At 53.1% G+C, this 18189-nt stretch overlaps 1 protein-coding gene across 2 annotated transcripts in view; it reads right to left on the bottom strand.

Moving 5' to 3' along the window:
• Positions 1-18189, bottom strand: part of CHST8 (carbohydrate sulfotransferase 8) — a 110913-nt gene that overhangs the window by 53736 nt on the left and 38988 nt on the right. For both annotated transcript variants that reach the window (XM_081108522.1, XM_081108521.1), the window contains one exon: positions 7625-7840. In XM_081108522.1, coding sequence (XP_080964648.1) covers positions 7625-7754 — 130 coding nt within the window. In that variant the 5' untranslated portion in view covers positions 7755-7840. The remainder of the gene's footprint in view (positions 1-7624; positions 7841-18189) is intronic.

Genomic DNA, 18189 nt, shown 5'->3' with positions numbered 1-18189 from the left:
AAAGCCGTTTTTGTCCGTTCCTTCATTAGACCCACACAACGGTCCTGTCTCCTATTTTTTGCATTTTGCTTTAGTTCCTTTAAAACGTAAGTCCTGCTCTTATTGGATATAATTGTCCCAATATTCCATTCTACTATCCTTTTTAATTCCCCCGCCCCTAGGAACCTTTAGCAGAACAATTCTGGGACCATTTTCTATTAATATGAATTTCCAGATTATAGCAATATGATGTCTGTTTCCTAATTTAATTAGGTGATTCCTGTTATTAGTTCCTACATGCTCATTATTTCTCATTTAGCATATTTAATGCACCAAAGGAAGAGAGGCTCTGGCTGGAGACCCCCGGGCGTCTTCTGCAGGGAGAAGGGAAATGTCCCCCCACCTACAGGATGGCGGAGGAACGGGGAAACTGAGACCCCACCAGGGAAGCAGATGCTGGGAGTGGGGGCGGGGCATGCTGCCACTCAGAACAGCCCAGTCTCAGGTGAGAGAGGGTTGTGGCAGGTCAACTCCACTGCAGAGATGGGGCCACGGTGGGCACCCAGAGGTCAGGGCAGTAGTGAGGATCATTCATGAAGCCTTGCCCCGAAAAACACAATCAGAGAAGGGCCAAAGCCAGTATCCCTGGCCTCCCCCAAACCCCTGGGCTCCGGTGCCCACACCTGAGGGTTGTGTATCTGACACCACCTTCCTTTTGGGCACTCGCTGGCTGGCTGCCATGCGGAGGCCTCCAGGGGCACCCTTCACAGTGCAGTTTAAGTCAACACTGCCCTGGAATCAGCACAGAACACAGCGTGAGTGTGCCCCCAAAAGTGCGGGCCCCGCCTCAATGCACCCACACCATCGAGGGAGCTCAGCCATCTGTGCTCCTGGGCTCTGGCCAACCCCGGTCCCCTCTCCATCTCCAGCCCTCACATTGGCCAGGGTTCCGCTCACTGGCCACTCCATGGCACCAGAAGAACCCCCACAGGGCTATTCTGGAGTTTGCAAGGAAGAGCGGGGAGGAAGGCCAAGGCCACGCTCGGAAGGGGCACTGTTACAAGCATCCCGCCCCACAGCCCTGACTTTGAGAGCCTGGCGCATGCCGTGAGGAGGAGAGGGTACTCCAGAGAATGCAAGTCAGTTTCGTGGATTTGCCCAGAGTACACTTCTGCTGTGGCCGCAGACAGGGAGTGGAGGGAGGGCAGGCTGGCCTCGTGAGCCAGCAGCACCCGGTGAGAGCTTGGACACGCTGCAGGTGCACTGCTGAGAAACACCGGGTTCCGAGAGTCCCAGCCCTGCTGATTTTGCAATGATAGATTGCCAGCTACTTAACAGGATGGATCACTGCAATTACATGTCACTTCTGATATTCACAGTCACAACAAGGATGTGTCAGCTTCGCCAGGTTTGTAGGAAATATGTATGATGTTCCGCAATGCCGTTAGAAAATGGTTTTAGGAAACAGACGCGAGAGGATTCCAATAAAACCCACCTGTCCGGAGAGGATTCCAATAAAACCCAGCTGGCTGGGGAAAGCAGATGGCTCCACGGAAATGGGAGGGGGTGGCTCCCCTGGGCCGGAGGAGCGTGGGTTTGGACACCCCGGCCCAGCAGGCTGCCCCTCCGCCGACAGCCAAGGAGGGACGGCCACCACACTTCCCTCTTCTGCACCCCCTCACACGGGTGGTGTTAGAGCTGCCAGAGCCTCGCAGCAGTTCCGCCCGTGGCCCCGGCCCACCCGGGGCTTTTGGCCTGGTGGTGTGTGCTCAGACCTCCCTGGGGACACTCGTGGACAGAAATGGTCGCTGTAGGAACAAGACAAACCCTCTGACATTGCAGTGCAGCCTCATCATGGCTCACACAGGACTGTGTGTCCCTGGTCACCGTGGGACTGAGAGCGAGGGCCACGCTTTCTCCAGCCAGCACAGCCCTGCCTCCAGGGGATCAGAGCAGGACCCTGGAGCTGGCCAGGCCCATGGCATTGGAATTCTGGCTCTGTCGATTTCTAGCTGTGAGATACTGTGCAAGACACCCGGCAGTATGTGCTCTGGCGAGAAACCCAGACCCATCTCATCCAAGCCACCTCACTGCTTCTGCTGGCGGTCAGCACCTGTCAACCTCTTGTGAGGTAGAGAAGGCAAACAAGAAACTCACCCCTCCCCTCCTCTAGGAAGCCCTCCTAACCCCGCCAGCCAGGACTCTGTCTCAGGTGTGTGAGGGCAGGAGCGGGTGTATCACCTGAGAGTGAAGATGCAGGTGGAGGGAGGCAAGGTGGGGGCTTCCTGCTTTTCTCGTCTGGTTCTGAGGTCTGTGGGGCTGGAGCCCTGGGTGGAGGCGCTATAGGGCAACTCCACACACCCTGCCAAGCATCTCAGGTGCCATCTGCTTAAAACAGAATGTGTGGTCTCCAGCCCCTTCCCCAGACCACTCCTCATCTTGTGTGTCTGCCTCAGTGTGTGGCACCCCTGTGCCCCAGCTTCCAGAGCCAGAAACCCCGAGCCGAAGCCACCCTGAACGGAGATGGCTGCCCTCCTCACCTCCACACCCTCCCACACATGTGGCCCTATCCAAACCTGACCCCCTGACGCCCTGAATCCACCCCACCCTGCCCCCACCGGCCCTGGGCCTTGTCATCCCTCTGGCCTCACTCAACCCCTCCCAGCTGGTCTCCTGTAGTTGTTGTCCCTTCTCTGGCTCCTGTGTACAGCGCCACAACACGCAGCCACTAAGATGGGCCTTTCAATGGCCGCTCCCCCCTCAGAATCCCAGAGCACCCCATGGCCCGTGGCAAAGGCTCGCTCTTCTGCAATGTCCCAGGACTCCCTGGGCCGCAGCCTGGCTGTGTCTTCAGCCACAAGTCTAGATCTGCAGGTCGCAATCCAGCCCGGAACCCACTGGGAGTCCCTGCCATGCCACAGCCTCTCATGCCTCCAAACCCTGATCCACACTCTTCCCTCTGCCCAGGCCCTGCTCTGGGCCCAGACCAGGCAATACCAACTGTCACAGCTGTTGGGAAGGCAGTAGGTGCAGTGGGCGCAGCCAGCTCTACAGCTGGCTCCACAGCCCAAAGGCACAGCTTTTAACCTCTCACCTCAGCAAGCTCCTCTGTCGAATGGTGTAACAGGACTTAGTTCATGGGGTTTTGAAAGGATCAAATGAATTGCAAACACACGGAAAGACCCGTGACAGTGCCCATCACGAGTGAATGCCAAGAGTGTGCCCACATCAGTGGCGTTGCTGTTGGTTAGTCCACCGTAGGGAGAGCTGGCACCTCATCTGCCAATAGGAATAATCACTACTTATAATAATTATATGCAGGAAAACATGTAAAGTGTTAGCACAGACCTGGCAAGTAGTTGTTATTGTTATGATCCTTGAATGCCCCGTGCCCTGGAAGGAGTGCCCTGGGGCAGGCTGTAGACCGAGACATCACCTGAGCTGTCCAGTCCCTTTGTCTGCACTCGCAGCCCCGGAGCGGGACCTCTGCTGGGAACCTCTGCTGTGACCGTGGCTGCCTTCCTGTCCCGACTCCCCAGCACCACCACCCGCAGCTCCACAGCTTTGGGGAAGCAGTTACATCACTGATACATGGGGGGGGCCCCACTTTTCGAAAACTCATTCCGCAAAAACTAAACATTAAGAAAGACTATGTATAGTGTGCTAGCAACACAGTTTGTATCATAAAGTCAATTTCTTTAATGTAGCAATGAATAACCCAATCAATCCACTGGTCACTTCGGTTTCACGGGTCACTAACGACTTGCTTCACCCCATTAGAACAAAATCCATCCCACCGAAAAGGATGGAGGGATGATAAAACAGCAGAGCGCACTGTGCAGCCCTAGTGAACGGCTGGGTCTAGGCTACCGACTTCACAAAAGCGAGTCGGGCAGAGGTGCGCCTCCTGAAGGAACAACCTGGTGCCACACGTGCATTCTGGCCGAAGAAAGAAGGAAAAAAGAATCCTACATTTGGTCGAACTGCTAATTTACTTAACTGATAGGGACTCCGAAGAACAGAAGACAATATTGAACTATACCAAGTGGACACAATTGGCAAAGATCCCAACTGTGGAAACTCTACAGGACTTGTGACCCAGTTTCCTCCAACAAATAGCAAGAGGGAAATAAAGATGGAGAGGGAATCTTGCCGATGGAAGAGATTTAATGACTTACCCATCAACTGAGATGTGTGGGCCTGACCTGGGTACTGAACACAACAAATGGGAAATAAAGGTATTTATAATATTTGTGAGACAAGATATTTGAACACTGGCTGAATATTTGATGATATTAAAAATGTTGAATGCTAACCAAGAGTTCTTCTCTTTTAAACTGAGAAAAATATTGAAATATTTATGGCTGCATTTATATTCCACATGGTACATGCTTTAAAATCATATAGAAGGAGGGAGGTGGGTGGGGATGTGGATGGGCCAGCTTGGCCAGGGTGGGGGTGCTGGGTGCATGAGGTCCATTGTACTGTCCTAATCTCCTTCTCTCTGTGTGTTCCAAACTCTCCATATGAAAAGCTCATAAAGAAAAGCAGCTCATAAACATTCAGCATGCCTGTCTTCTGCCTCCCCAGGCCCAGCATGTCGGATGAGTCATTCCTGGTTCTGGCATGCTCTCCGAGTCTTCCATTTAGGAAAGGTGCAAGTCTAGTCTCCTGGGTCAAGAAGTGATCCAGGGCCTGCCAATATTGGAGAATAAATGTTGGATAGGTGAATTCTCTGATCCACAAGAAAATCTAATCTTAGACTGAAGGTAGGTTAACTGGAAGTGATTCACATTTCAAAAGATTTGGTTTAAATATAGCAAACATTGCCCTAGCCAGTTTGGCTCACTGGATAAACCATCAGCCTGTGGACCGAAGGGTCCTGGGTTCAATTCCGGTCAAGGGCATGTACCTCGGGTGCAGGCTCCTCCCCGGCCCAGGACTTGGTTGGGCTCGTGCAGGAGGCAACCAATCGATGTGTTTCTCTCACATCTATATTTCTCTCTGTCTTCCCCTCTCTCTTCCACTCTCTCTAAAAAGCAATGGAAAATATCCTCAGGTGAGGATTAACAACAAAAATAAATAAATATAGGAAACATTTTTGAAAATATGGCTTGATTTACAACAGTTGGCAATTCCATAAGATTACTTCTAATGCACAAGCCAGGTGATGTTTGCTGACTGGTCCCGAAAAATTTAGCAGCTGTTTACCTGGTAACTGCATGGGAGAAATCTCAATGGCACTCCAACCCTGAGAACACAAGTAACTAAAAGCTCCCACCTGCCCTCTTAGCTTGTTTCCAAATCACCACCTGTCCAGCCTCCCCTTCCGCATTGGTCAGTGCCGCCCAGAGCAGATCCCAGTGACTGGTTCCCAGGGAACTCTCTGCCACTGTGAGAGACAGAGCAGCCGTGTGGAATTTCCTTGTGGACTCCCTCAGCCTCGCCCAATCCGGGCGGCAGGGCAGCCTCCTGGGTCTGCAGCTCCCACCTGCAGAAATGCACCCAGAGAATGCTTGTCCAGGGCCCTGGGGGCCACCCACCCATGCAACTGGATACATACACTTTGTAAGCACTGGTTTCCAACAGATAAGTGTAATCAAGGTTTATATGCTCAGAGAAGCCAACAGGATGGGATTGTTTCACTTGAAAGATCAGAAGAAAATTGTAACTAATGTTGTGGAAAATTACTTTGATATTGCTTTCTTGGTACCGAATCACAATTAGGCTGCTGTGAGAAGTACAGGGAAAGAATAAATGAATAGTAACAAATCAGCACAAACAGCCTGTGTCAGGAACACTTTGCTCAGGGAAAGTAATGTAAGCATTATTTAAAGTTTTATGACTGTGTTTGATGTGCTTTACGTAGAGTGTCAAGGCTGTCCGTCACCTGGCACGTGGCAAGGGGGGTTCAGTTCCATTTACAGCCAGAAGAACAGGGCTCAGGACCAAAGACTGCTCTTTGCCTGCATCTGCCAGGCCCACGAGGTCCATGGCTACAGCTTCCTTCCATCTTTCACACCCAGCCAGCCTGAGCCTTCCCCACACCCCACTCACCACTTCACCCTAGAAATCCCATCCACCACACCCAACTCCACCCAGGAATGTAGCGTGTACCACGGATGGGTGCATGGCACTGTCCCAGCTGGACACCAGCCATGAGGACCCTCTGCTGTATGTGCACCCCCCCACACACACACACACGCATCAAGGATGTGCGGTGCTTCACCCCAGGCTGTGTTTGGGGGCCTCTCCGCAGGAGCTCACTTCCTCACAGATAATACACCCCACGGGGCCAGCTCTGTCCGTCCTGATGGCGTGGGGCCCAATTTGGTTGACAGAGTCGCTACCCCACGAGGCTGCAAAGTCCCCATAGAGGAGCCAGCTTGGTCACATGTCCTTGCTGGGGAGCAGCCAGACCCACTTGTGACAGCCACCATCTGTGAGGGTCCAGCCAGGCGTGAGTCAGCACAGTGACTGGCTACCATCTCCTGGGACACACAGTCTTGGCTGCCTCTCACTGACGCTCTGTGTTGAGAGAATCAACTCATAGGCACTCCCTGCCAGGGCCTCTGGTAGCAGCTGCCAAGCCCAGGGCCCTAACTCTGACCTGCTCGTGTTCCTCTTGCCTTCCCACCTACTGCCTACAGGCCCACACTACCCTGAGAGCATAAGCCAGCCAGGGCTGAGGGTGGCTGGGGAGGAGGCTGCCCGCCTAAGGGCCAGGTGCCCCCAGGCCGTGCTCCGCCCTCCTGTGCTGTGTGCTGCTGGTAGGGATGGAGCAGGGTCCTTCTGCCTGAGCCCCCAGCCTCCACTCCTCCTCTGTTGCCTGTGTCCCAGAGCACACCGCCCATGGGTGTCTTCATGGCCCTCCCCTAATAAGGCCCAGGACCACTGCTGAGAGACACCAGTGCCCTGGGCATGGCAGCAGTGCTTTCCGCTCATTCCCACGCAGAGCGACCCTGGCCTTGGCCCTGTGCCTGCTGCCCTCCGACCCTGACCTGTTCTCTGGGGCAGGGGCTGTGTCCCACAGGCAGGAACCTTGCCCGCGCTCCTCTCTCCACATCCCATCTGCCCAAGGCTCCAGAACCATGCTCTCCCCTCACTGTCCCCAGTGGACCCTCGCTAGTCAGTGAGGATTTGCCCTTCCAGTGGGTCACCAGGGACAGGTGGGATAGGAGGCAGCAGGTGGGACACCAGCAGGAGCAGTCTCAGCCTCAGAAAGCCAGGAGGTACCTTATCCCTCTGCCCAGGCCAGAGGGGCTAGATTCAAGGGGTCCCAGGGTTGGGCAGAGAGAGTCCCATTTGGGCGCATGAGTTCAAGGAGAAATCGTGCACCCTCTGATGTCCCAGATCCTGGAAGAGGTCCTGAGAGGTGGCAGAATCCTCCTTAAATCTGAGTTTCAGCAAAGGCAACAACCAGCTGAGAGATGGTCAGCCTGGCTATCATTCCCAAAAGGAGTGCAGAGGCCAAAGGTCAGAGGTCAGAAGCCAGAGCCCTAAGGCTAGTAGTCTAACATCAGACAAAGTGTTCCCACATTGAGGCTGATGCCCGCCAGGAGGAGGCTAGGGGGTCTCAGCACAGATCTGGCACCAGGGCAGCCTTGGAGGGCAAGCGGGCAGCGGGGCCAATGCAAGGGCTCACCTGGCACCTGCTGGGGGGTGAGCTCCGTGGAGTCCTGCAGACTGATGAAGAGGAGGAGGCCCGCGGCTCCGAACAGCAGGATGGATGAAAACATGCAGGCCAGCCGCATCGTCCCGGCACGTAGGGTCATCTGGGCCTTGCTCTGGGGTCACCTCTTGGGTGTGGGAGGCGAGATCTTCCCTCATTGTCTACACCAGGTGTCCATCAGGCCACAGTCTACAGGGCAGAAGGGGAGAAAGTTGGTCCATCACCACGGCACAGGGCCTCCTGGGCAGTTGAGGCCCCAGGCACTGCACGTGACCGAGTGTAATCCCTGAAGCCTTCATCCCTTCGGAACTCAGGTGTGTCCCTTCCACCTTGCAAGCCCAAGGAGGTCCAGTGACCACCTGAAGCTGGGACAGCAGCTCCCCTCCTGGGCCTCCTGTATTGGCACCCCCAGAAAAACCATGGAGAGAGACACTCTGGCCTCTGCCTGGGACAGCCCAGAGTAAGGCCCTAAGACCCAGAGCCAGGCACAGTGGCTACCCACCTACACTGTCCAGACTCTCTGAGCCTCTAAACAAGCACACTTGCATGCCATGGTGAGTTCTAGGTACAGGTAGGATTCTAGGTCCTTGTCCCTTGCAACTGACCCGGCGGACAGTGAAGGCCTCAGTCTCCTCTGCCCTGGCCCCTCTCTATGAGATATTCGGGACAGGTGTCCACAGGGCAGGAGGCTTTGAGAAGGTGCCTCCCAGGCCCAGAGGATGTCAGGGAAAGACTGACGCCCCCACCTGGCCATTCACCACCAGCCAGAGCTGCCCTCCTGACAGACATGCTGGATGGGCTGGTGGGACTGCGGACAGTCACACTAGTGGAGCTGAAGCTCTGGCCAGATTGTGGTTGTCTCCGATCTTGAGGCCCTCAGGCCTGGGGCAGGGCAGCCCCTGGCTCAGAGGCTGGGCCACTACAGACCCAGAGCCTGCATGTAACTTGCCCCTGACCTCGGTTCCTCCTGAAGGGGAAGAAATTCCAGTACCAACCAGTGACCCCAGTTGGGCCAGGCTATGGGTCAACGAGGAGGCAACCCAAGGCCATCTGCCTAAAGGAAGGTTGCCAGTTCCGCAGTGGTGCAGTGTGGGTGCTGAAGAGGAGTCCGCACAGGAGGCTGTGCCAGACGGGCAAGTATCCCAGGACCTCCCCTTTGAAAGAGAGTCACTCTGTCCCCCAACTTTCTCCAGTTCTTACCAGCTGGGCCCAGGGACACCACTCTCTGACCACCCAAGGAGCCCTGCCTTCCCCCATCCTGGAACAGGGCAGTGTCTGAGCGGGGCTGAGCCAGGTGGGCAGCTCCCCGTGGCCTCGGAGACCACAGGTGAGTGGCTGGTTGGGCCCCAGACCAGACGTGGCTCAGCACAAGGCAGGAAACCCATTCCTGACTGGACACCCAGGCACTCCAGCAGGAAGTCCCAGCTATTGTCCCCTCTGCATCCAGCCTGTGGGCATGAGGCAGGAAGTGATAAGAAAGAAGCCCTCCCTTCCCCTGCCCAGACCAGAAAGGCCTGGACTGTTCTGAGAAAGCTCTGCGGCTGAGGAGTGTTAAATTGCAGGTTTGGGTTTCTCCACACTGCAGTTCTGTAATTATTTTTTCACTCAGTTAACTTTAATTAACCTGCCCCAGGCCTCTACGCATGAGGAACGCGCTGGATCTTGGGTTCTCTGGGCTGTGCTGAGCAGGTGGTTCCCACGACCTCCCAGCTTTTTATGTTTGGGAGGAAGCGTAAAGCTCTGTTTCTGGCTCTGGCTCTGGGGTTTCAGGCTGGCCCCAACCTCAGGGGAAGGCTGCTGCTTCCTGCCATCCCCGGGCTTCCAGTGGGTGAAAACGGGCAGCCACAGCCCCCGCCCCCAAGGCTTAGACCCTACAGTCCTTCCTGTGGGGCCATGGCCCCCTCCGTGGCTGCCCTCGGTCGGACTGTCCGGGGGACCAGGGCAGACCCAGGCTGTGTTGAAGAACAAGGCCACTCTCAGTGCTGCCCACAGCATGCTCACGCCCTGCGGACTCCCAGGCACGGCTGGCACGGCCCACTGGGGCCAGCCCTGAGGTCCAGGGGAAGTGTGAGCCACGGATGGGGGAGGTGGAGCTATTTTCTCCCACCCTCGCTCTGCTCCTTACCTCCAGCAGTTGGATGAAACCCTTGAAATTGCCAGGCATCACAGAAAAGAGTTGAAAGAGTGGGGATGCGGTGGAGACAGGACACATGCGCTAACACGTATACACACACACCTGCACGCACACTGGCAGGCACCTGTACACCCACATCACTGACGGTCCCCAGCAAGAACCCAGCTGTGAGAAAATGGCCACAAAGCCCTGGCTATGCTGGTCATGGTGTTGGCATGCATTCTGCGGCCACACGGGCCTCCTGAGTCGGACACAAGGCCAGGAGGGCAATCTGACCTAGGGTGACCTCTGACATCAGGGCATTTTGTAAGGAAGGAGAGTGAAGGACAAGGAAAAGGGGGAAGAAAGGATGGCAAGTTTATGGCTAAATGTGCTTGGAAAATAACTGATAAAGTGCCACCCAACCTCATCCCAAACACTCCGTTTGATGAAAAAGGGGGACGGACTCGGACGCCCCAGTAATCATCCTCGCATTGTTTGGGCAGTAGCTGGTGCTGCAGAAGTGACTACAGAAGAACTGGTCAGTCCCCTCTTCTCCGCAATCTGCCACATTGACTTCCCCTGTCCTGCAGCCATGACCCGCCCTCATTTGTTTCTGAGCTTGCCCAAATCAGCCCACCATATGCAGCTGGGCTCTGGCAGCCCATGAGCCTGGGAGCCTGGATGAGGACCACATCCCAGGCCCCAAATCTGGGGGAGAGGAGGACGAAGCCTCAGCATCTGCGCCTTCACTGTGGCAAGAGCATCAAGCACTCTGATTTCTCTTTTCAGAGACCCTTCCCTTTGTTGGCTCCTGAGAGACTACAGGCACCTTCTCCATGCCCAGGGAGGGAGTTAGAGCCGAGCATGGCTTCCCCTGCCCAGCCCCTAAGCACCAGACCCTCCTGTCAGTGTTTGCTCTCCCTGGAGACCATCTGACCAGCTAACTCCCTGCTCCATGCAAACGGCAACCAAAAGGTTAGCATGTCTCCCCTCCCAGGTGACTGGTCAAAGTCTGCTGGGTCTCAATGCCCCAGGAGGGGGCCAACATCACAGAATCAATAAGATTCTTTCTTTAAAGGTGAGGGGTAGATGGGAGGCCATATCACACCACCAGACATCCAGAGAGTATGCACAACTGGTCTCCTATTGTTCCCCTAAGAGTCCTGGTCTTCAAAGTCACAGGTTATTTTCAAGGCAACAGGGAGATGCTGGTCCAAAGGCTGTTTGTCTCCTCCTGGAGGTTGAGCCGCTGCCTGGGTTGTGGAGGCTAGGATTTGTCACAGGCCTGGCCAGGTTGCCCAGGCCCCATAAACACGTTCGCAGGCCCACCTGGGCCTGCGGCCTCCTCACCATGCACTGCATCAGCCTCAGTTCCGACGACAAATGGAAAACCCTCCTCTATCTCCCTGCCTCCCTTCCACCACCAACAGACAATAAGAAAACTCAAATAACTGGGGGCAGAGTGGGGAGGAGTAAGGCAAGGAAAATAAACAGCCCACTGAGCTTTCAGAAGGTCCTGCCCTCATCACAAATCCTAGAACTCCCAGCGGCTCCTCTTCCTGACACCTGAATGGCGTCACCGATTTTTACTGTAAGAAAAAAAAATCCAATTAATCTTGTAAACACCTCCTGGGACACAGGGCAGGGCCAAGGATTCCTCCCATTTCCTTATTTATCTGATTTTAAAATTGTCTCTTCAAAAAATTCACTTCAGGGCACAAGCAAGATCTTGGGAATTCAGCCAAAAAAAAACAAACACGCACCTCCAGAGGCGATGGCCCGGCAGGCGATGAACGGACGGCTCCAAGGACACGCTTGACTGCGGCTGCTACAAGGCCTGGATGCTTCCCCCAGCCCCCCGAGGACCACTTCTGGCTGTGGGGACCCACCCCACACCCCAGTGGAAGCAGCAGGAGGCATCCGAGCACATGCCCATGGGCGCACCCACTTGGTGTGTGGACCCTGGGCTGGGAAAGTTCTCTGTCCAGTCGGTGTCCTCCTTGAACAGGCAGGAGCGAACAATGACGTCCCTCCCTCCCAGCTGAGGGCTCCAGGAGAAGCTCTCATCGAGAGAGAGAGGCTGCTATGGCAACTTGAGGAGAATGGAGCCAAGCACTGCCGTCACCTTGAATCCGGCACCAAGCATTAGCCCTGGCGGCTGAGGGGCCAACCTTGGCTCTGCCCCTGCCGGGCGCCGGCCGGGGCGACACTGGGACTGACCTCTGCTTCCCTCCTCAGCCTTCTGGCCTCAGAAACTCATTTTCTGCTTGCTGAAAAGGAGCACACAGCCCAGTCCCCTGAGAGCACCACCTCCATCTGTTTCGTCAGACAAGTTCTTCCATGTGTGCAGCTCCTGCTTTACTTCTGAGATGGGGTTCTTCTTGATTTCAGATCATTAAAATCCTGAGCTAATTAAAACCGCTCTAATGGCAGCGGCGCCCGGCAGCAAACTCCAGGACGAATCCCTCCAGTTTTTATGCATAGGCATAAAGTTGCAAGGCTCTGCGAAGATGACTAATGGCTGGAAGGGCTGGGGCTCTAGGACGGGGTTGCAGGCTAGAAATAGCTCCTGCCCTTCCGGTGAAGTGGGGCACAGAGGGGGGCGCTGACCAGGGTCCTGAAATACCCAGGACCCAGCCCAGTCAGATGCCTTTTAGGACAGGAAATACGCCAGCCATCCACCTCCCTGTTACAAGGCAAGGGATTACCTTCAATCCCTGCTTCATGCAGTGGGGAGAAGGGAGTCCTAAGGCAGAGGCAGAGGTGCAAATCAGGCCCAAACAGCCCCAAAGTCTTGTCCCACGTCCCAGCTTCCCACAGTTGCGTATACAAAGAGGCTGAGGGGAAGCCTGAACACACACAGCTGTGTCAAGGGGGTCCTTGAGACTGCCAAGGTGCCACAGGTTGCAAGGCCCTTGACAGCTATCGGGGGTAGAAACAGACCATAAATACCACCTCTGCCCAGGACTTCTTACATTTTCAGGGCATTTTATGCCAATGGGGCAGGGTAGGGGATAGTAATTCTGCAGGTAGAGAAACCGAATCCCTCCCCACCCCCACCCTGCAAAGTCTGGAATGGTCAGTGCCCCAAATTGTGTCCTCAATGACAGCCCTTCCCTCATAGCATGGAGAGCGTTTACCCGCTTGTCTCAGAGCCTGGGGAGCAGCGTTGGGGGCTCCTCTCGTGTTTGCATTCCCAGCATCGCTACACAGTGCCTGGCACGGGAAGGTGATCAATAACCTCTGCTGCATGCTGAGCGAGCATGAGTTAATAGATGGAGGTGTTTGGGCCATGTGGAGAGAGGGACTCCATGGACCTGGAATTTTAAAAAGGTCATTTATGTTTCAGGGAGCTGTGGGTTTGTTTTTATCAGGTCTGGGTTAGAATCAGGTCTGAACTGTAGCCCAATCTTATGAGAGAAGAACAGGCAAGAACGTGAGCTCCACGAGGGAGCCCAACAGAACCTGACAGCTCCGAAACGCTGAATGCACACTCCCTGCAAGGCAGCACTGTGTGCCCTCACGGGGCTTCAAGACTAATTAACATACTTGCAGGGGAAATGTCGACTATACATACATGTACACTGACACATGTGATACATGCACAAACAAATATACAAGACATTTAAATATCATAATATGGATTATCCCTAAATGTACAGTATTACATTGGGAAATACCCAAACAAAATTACAGTTTGAATATATTGACCAAAAGTCAATGAGAGCAACACATGCATGCTTTGAGGATATTATGCTGTGTGAAACTAGCCAGTCACAATACTGCATGACTCCATGTGGTCAAATTCAGAGACAGAAAATAGAATAGTGGTTACCAAAGGCTTCAGGGGAGGGAGGAATGGGGAATTATTAATTTACTAGAGGCCCAGTGCACAAAAATTTGTGCATGGGGGTGGGGGGAGGGTGTCCCTCAGCCTGCCTGTGCCCTCTCGCAGTCTGGGACCCCTCAGGGGATGACCACCTGCTGGTTTAGGCCTGCTCCCCAGGGGATTGGTCCTAAGCTGGCAATCAGCCTCTGGTGAGGATATCCCTCTGGCAGCCTGGGAGCCCTCGGGGGATGTCCATTTGCCAGTGGAGAGGAGGCCTAAGCTGCAGTCTGACATCCTTAGTGCTGCTGAGAAGGCGGGAGAGGCTCCCACCACCACCGCTGTACTGGCAGCCGTCATCCTGGCTTGTGGCTGAGCAGCGCTCCCCCTGTGGGAGTGCACTGACCACCAGGGGGCAGCTCCTGCATTGAGCATCTGCCCCTGGTGGTCAGTGTGTGTTATAGTGACCAGTCATTCCCAATCTTTCTGCTGTTAAGGTCATTTTGCATATTACCCTTTTATTATATAGGATAGAGGCCTGGTGCATGGGTGGGGGCCGGCTGGTTTGCCCTTCAGGGTGGGGGTCCCCACTGGGGTGCCACTGGGGTGCCTGGTCAGCCTGGGTGAGGGGCTGATGGCTGTTTTCAGGCTGGCCACACCACCTTTAGGGTGGGGGTCCCCACCAGGGTGCCTGGCCAGTCTGGGTGAAGGGCTGAGGGCCGTTTTCAGGCTGGCCAATCCTCCCCAGCGACAGAAGCTCCCAGCTTCCCCTTTTTTTCTTTTTTTTCCTTGGATTTATTTACCTTCTATAATTGAAACTTTGTAGCCTGGAGTGGAACTCAGAGCCAGCCAGGGCTTGGCTTCCTCCATTGCCAGGGGCAACCCAAGGCTCCGGCTCCAGTTCCGTGGCCACAACCAACTGAAAGCAGGTATCTGGGGTTTATTTACCTTCTATAATTGAAACTTTGTTGCTTTGAGTGTAGCTTAGAGCCGACGCGGCAGGCGGGGAACCTTGGCTTCCTCCATCACTGGAGCAAGTAAGCTTCCTGCTCGTTCCAGCTCTGTGGCTGCCGGCTGCCATATTTGTTGGCAGTTAATTTGCATATCTTGCTGATTAGCCAATGGAAGGTGTAGCAAAGGTATGGTCAATTACCATGTTTGTCTATTATTAGGTAAGATGGGTCCAGAGGTTCTGCTGGGGAAGATAAAAAAAAATTCTGGAGATGGATTGTGGTGGTGGTTGCACAACAATGTGAATGTACTTAATGCCTCTGCACTTAAATATGGTTAAAATGGAAAATTTTACATATATATTTTATCACAATAAAAAAATCAATGAAAGCAAATGGAATACTGACACTGAGCAGAAACCACTCTCTACTGTTAGTCTCACTCATCCCACAGGTGCTGGGAGTGGGCCCAGGAGCTGAGGAGGACCAGAGTGGTCCAGTTCATGACCATGTGAAGCATGACCAGGATACGGGGAGCTGAGTTTGCGACCCGGGAAGCCGAACAAGCAGCAGGTGCCATGAGATAGATATGTGCTCAGAGTGGGGTGTGTCTGACTGTCCTTCCAGTCAGGCACACCCCAAGATTTGATTTTCCTAATCTCAGAATCAGTCAGCATCCAAAATATCCACTGTGGATGCATTCCCAAGTTCCCTGCAACTCTGGTGTGAGACACACATCTTAGAGGACAGAAAGGCACCTTGTCAATTTCATTTGCATGAGGCCACTTTCAGGCAGAGCAGGTGGCCTCTGGTGAGGATATCCTTCACCTACACCCTTGTCACAAATCTGGGTCATTGCTGGGCCCCTGTGGATCAAAGCTGCCAAGCTGTCTCTCTTTGAGACAACTTTGTCTCTGTGCAGGGAGCAAAGGCCCATAACGCAAGTGTCAAACTGTAAATTGTGTTCTCAGGTTCTTTCTGATCCACAAAGCCATGCTCCCCTGAGGCCGGCCTGGCCGAGGCAAGTCTGGCTGAGGCCACTCCCTACTGAGGTGACCACTGCTCTGCTTAAATCCCTACACGGGACCCAGCTAGGATAGTGCCTCACTTATTGATAGAAATCATTATGAGGCAGAAATCTAATAGTCACCATTGTCATTTAAAAATAATTAATTTTTAAAGAATTTAAAAGGGCAACACAAGGAATCCTTAGGGTGATGAAAATGTGCTCTATCCTGACTATTTTGACATCAATATCATCACTGTGATACTGTACTATAGTTGTATGTTACTATTGGGGAAAATGGGATAGAGAGTACACACGATTTCTCAGTATTACTTTTTACAACTGTAGGTGAATCTAAAATTATCTCAAAATAAAAAGTGTAACTTTAAAAAATCGAGAACTTAAAAATAAAACTTACTGGCCTTTCAGCTCATGCATAATGGAAGCAAATTCTAATGTTGTGCACGTAAATAATAAATAACCATTTTCATGGATCAGCGCCATCCTCAGTTGTGTAAGAAACATTTTAAAGTGAAGGTACTATGCCTTTAATAGGAAAATTTGATGTGTTAGCATCTACTGGTTGATCTTTGTGCATTTTTCAATTGCAAAGTGCACTTTAAAATGCAAACAATTATTAATATTGATTTGGACTAAAACAATATTGAATTTCAATATATTTCCAGCACTTTTATGAATTACCCTGTGGATACATGGTGATTATGATAAAGAGTATTTGCATGCTCCATTTCTTTTCCATGAGGAACCTTAAGAGGGCCGGTGTGATCCAGGCACAATGAACTTCAACAGGGACAAGACTGGCTCCAGACGCCTTGGGGAGGCCCTCCAACCTAGCAGCCCACACAGACCTTCAGGGTCACTTTCCTCCCTGGGCTTTATCCAAACCGTTATTACAGAACCCAGTAATGAACACCTGCTCAAGGCCTGGAATGGGATTTAGTGTCACCATTTCCAGGGAAGGAACGGGAAAGAATTAGATATTTATCATGTTTTGTTAACATTCCAGGCAGTATTAGATACATATAAACATCCCATGTAGCCTTCACACAATAACCCCTTGAAGTGAAAATCATTATCCTTATTTGTCATAGGTTTGGTTCTCTTTAAGGAGATGCTGAGGTAGAGCGTGGAGTGCAAGATGTTTATTAATGATCAACTCCTGTGAAGGGAAAAGGGAAGACTCCAAAGTGGGCAGAAGTCAAAGGGACACGGCTCCAGCCAAGCCTGAATGGGGAGGCCTGGAGCAGGTGTAGCCACGCCGTCCAGGCTCCCTTACTCAGTAGCTGGATGTGGGTTGCTCAGGGAAGGGCATGACCTCGGATGCGGCAGTTTGTTGCTGCCGAGGCAGATCCTGAAGAAGCTGACAGCTGGGAGCTGGCTGCTGACCACACATCTTGTGGGTGATCTGTGAGTCCTTCCTGGAAGAGGATCTGGCAGCATTTTCCAAGCCCATCACTCTGTTCTACAGATGGTAAAATTAAGACCCAGATAGACTAAATATGGCCAAGGTTACACAGTAAATAAGCCATCCCAGATCTGTCTGACTCACTTCTCCCAAACAAAAGCATCCACGAGACTGTCCTGACCTTCAAAAGTCTCCAGAGGAAAATGCAGAAAGCTTGACTGCATAAGCAGATACCCTCAATTCCCCTCTATTAACATCCCTGCAGCACACACACATGCGTATGTGCACACACATGCTCACTTCTTGGCAATTATCTCATTGCTAATGAAAGGCGAGGACACAGATTATTGGGGTTAAAGTTCCCCTGATAGTTCAGCCTGGAGAGCATGTCCCCCAACAGAACCTCTGGATCTAGCCAAGAGCAGCACACGATGCACGATGCTCAACGGCCTCCTTTTACTTTCAGAAAGCACTGAGCTATTCACATTCTCCAGCTGCTCTGACATCCACAGCCACAGCAGGGAAAATTACAGGGAGGGGAAAAATTGCATATTTACTTCTCAAAATTGAAAGTTGGGGTGTAATATGGACAGAAAGGAATGTACGAGTAAACCCAGAATGCCCTGGCCCCTGGCAGGGTGCAACTGCCTCCAAGCTGCTGACAGCAATCCACAGGCTCCAGAGGAGGAGAGAATGGCAAGGAGGTTTGGCTTCCTTCCAGGGAATCCCTCTCCCTGGGGCTGGCACAGGAGGCCCCAGCAGACTTGCCTTTGTGGACCCTGCTGCCAACAGTGTCCGGCACAGAGTAGGCACACTTGGGAAATGTGTGGGAAGCAAAAAGAGCTAGTAAGAGAGGGGAGGCGGAGAAGGGATGCATGCACACTAGAGCCTGCTGGGTCCTCTGGACTGAGGTCACATGGAGTCTAGCAGGTGTGGCTTGCATGCCCACACAGTATGCATGCACAGCCATCCTCTTTGAGGGCAGGCTGGCCTCTCTAAGCTGGCTGCAAGGCTGACCATCATATCCTTGACCCCCAGTAGTTGGGTCAAAACTAGTTCGTTTCTTCCAATCTGAGGGCTCAAAGACTAAGAATGTGGCAGAACCATCAAGTCGGTTGGCCTTATCCTGGTTGCTCTGTGGCTAATTGGGTCTCTCGCAGGCAGCCAGGATGGGGGTAGGTCTGTTAGTGACCTGGAAGTTCTAATGAGTGGTT

This window comes from Myotis nattereri, assembly GCF_964212035.1.
Source record: "Myotis nattereri genome assembly, chromosome: 15".
In the NCBI taxonomy this organism is placed as follows: Eukaryota; Metazoa; Chordata; class Mammalia; order Chiroptera; family Vespertilionidae; genus Myotis; species Myotis nattereri.
This window is presented reverse-complemented; position numbering and strand designations above follow the sequence as displayed.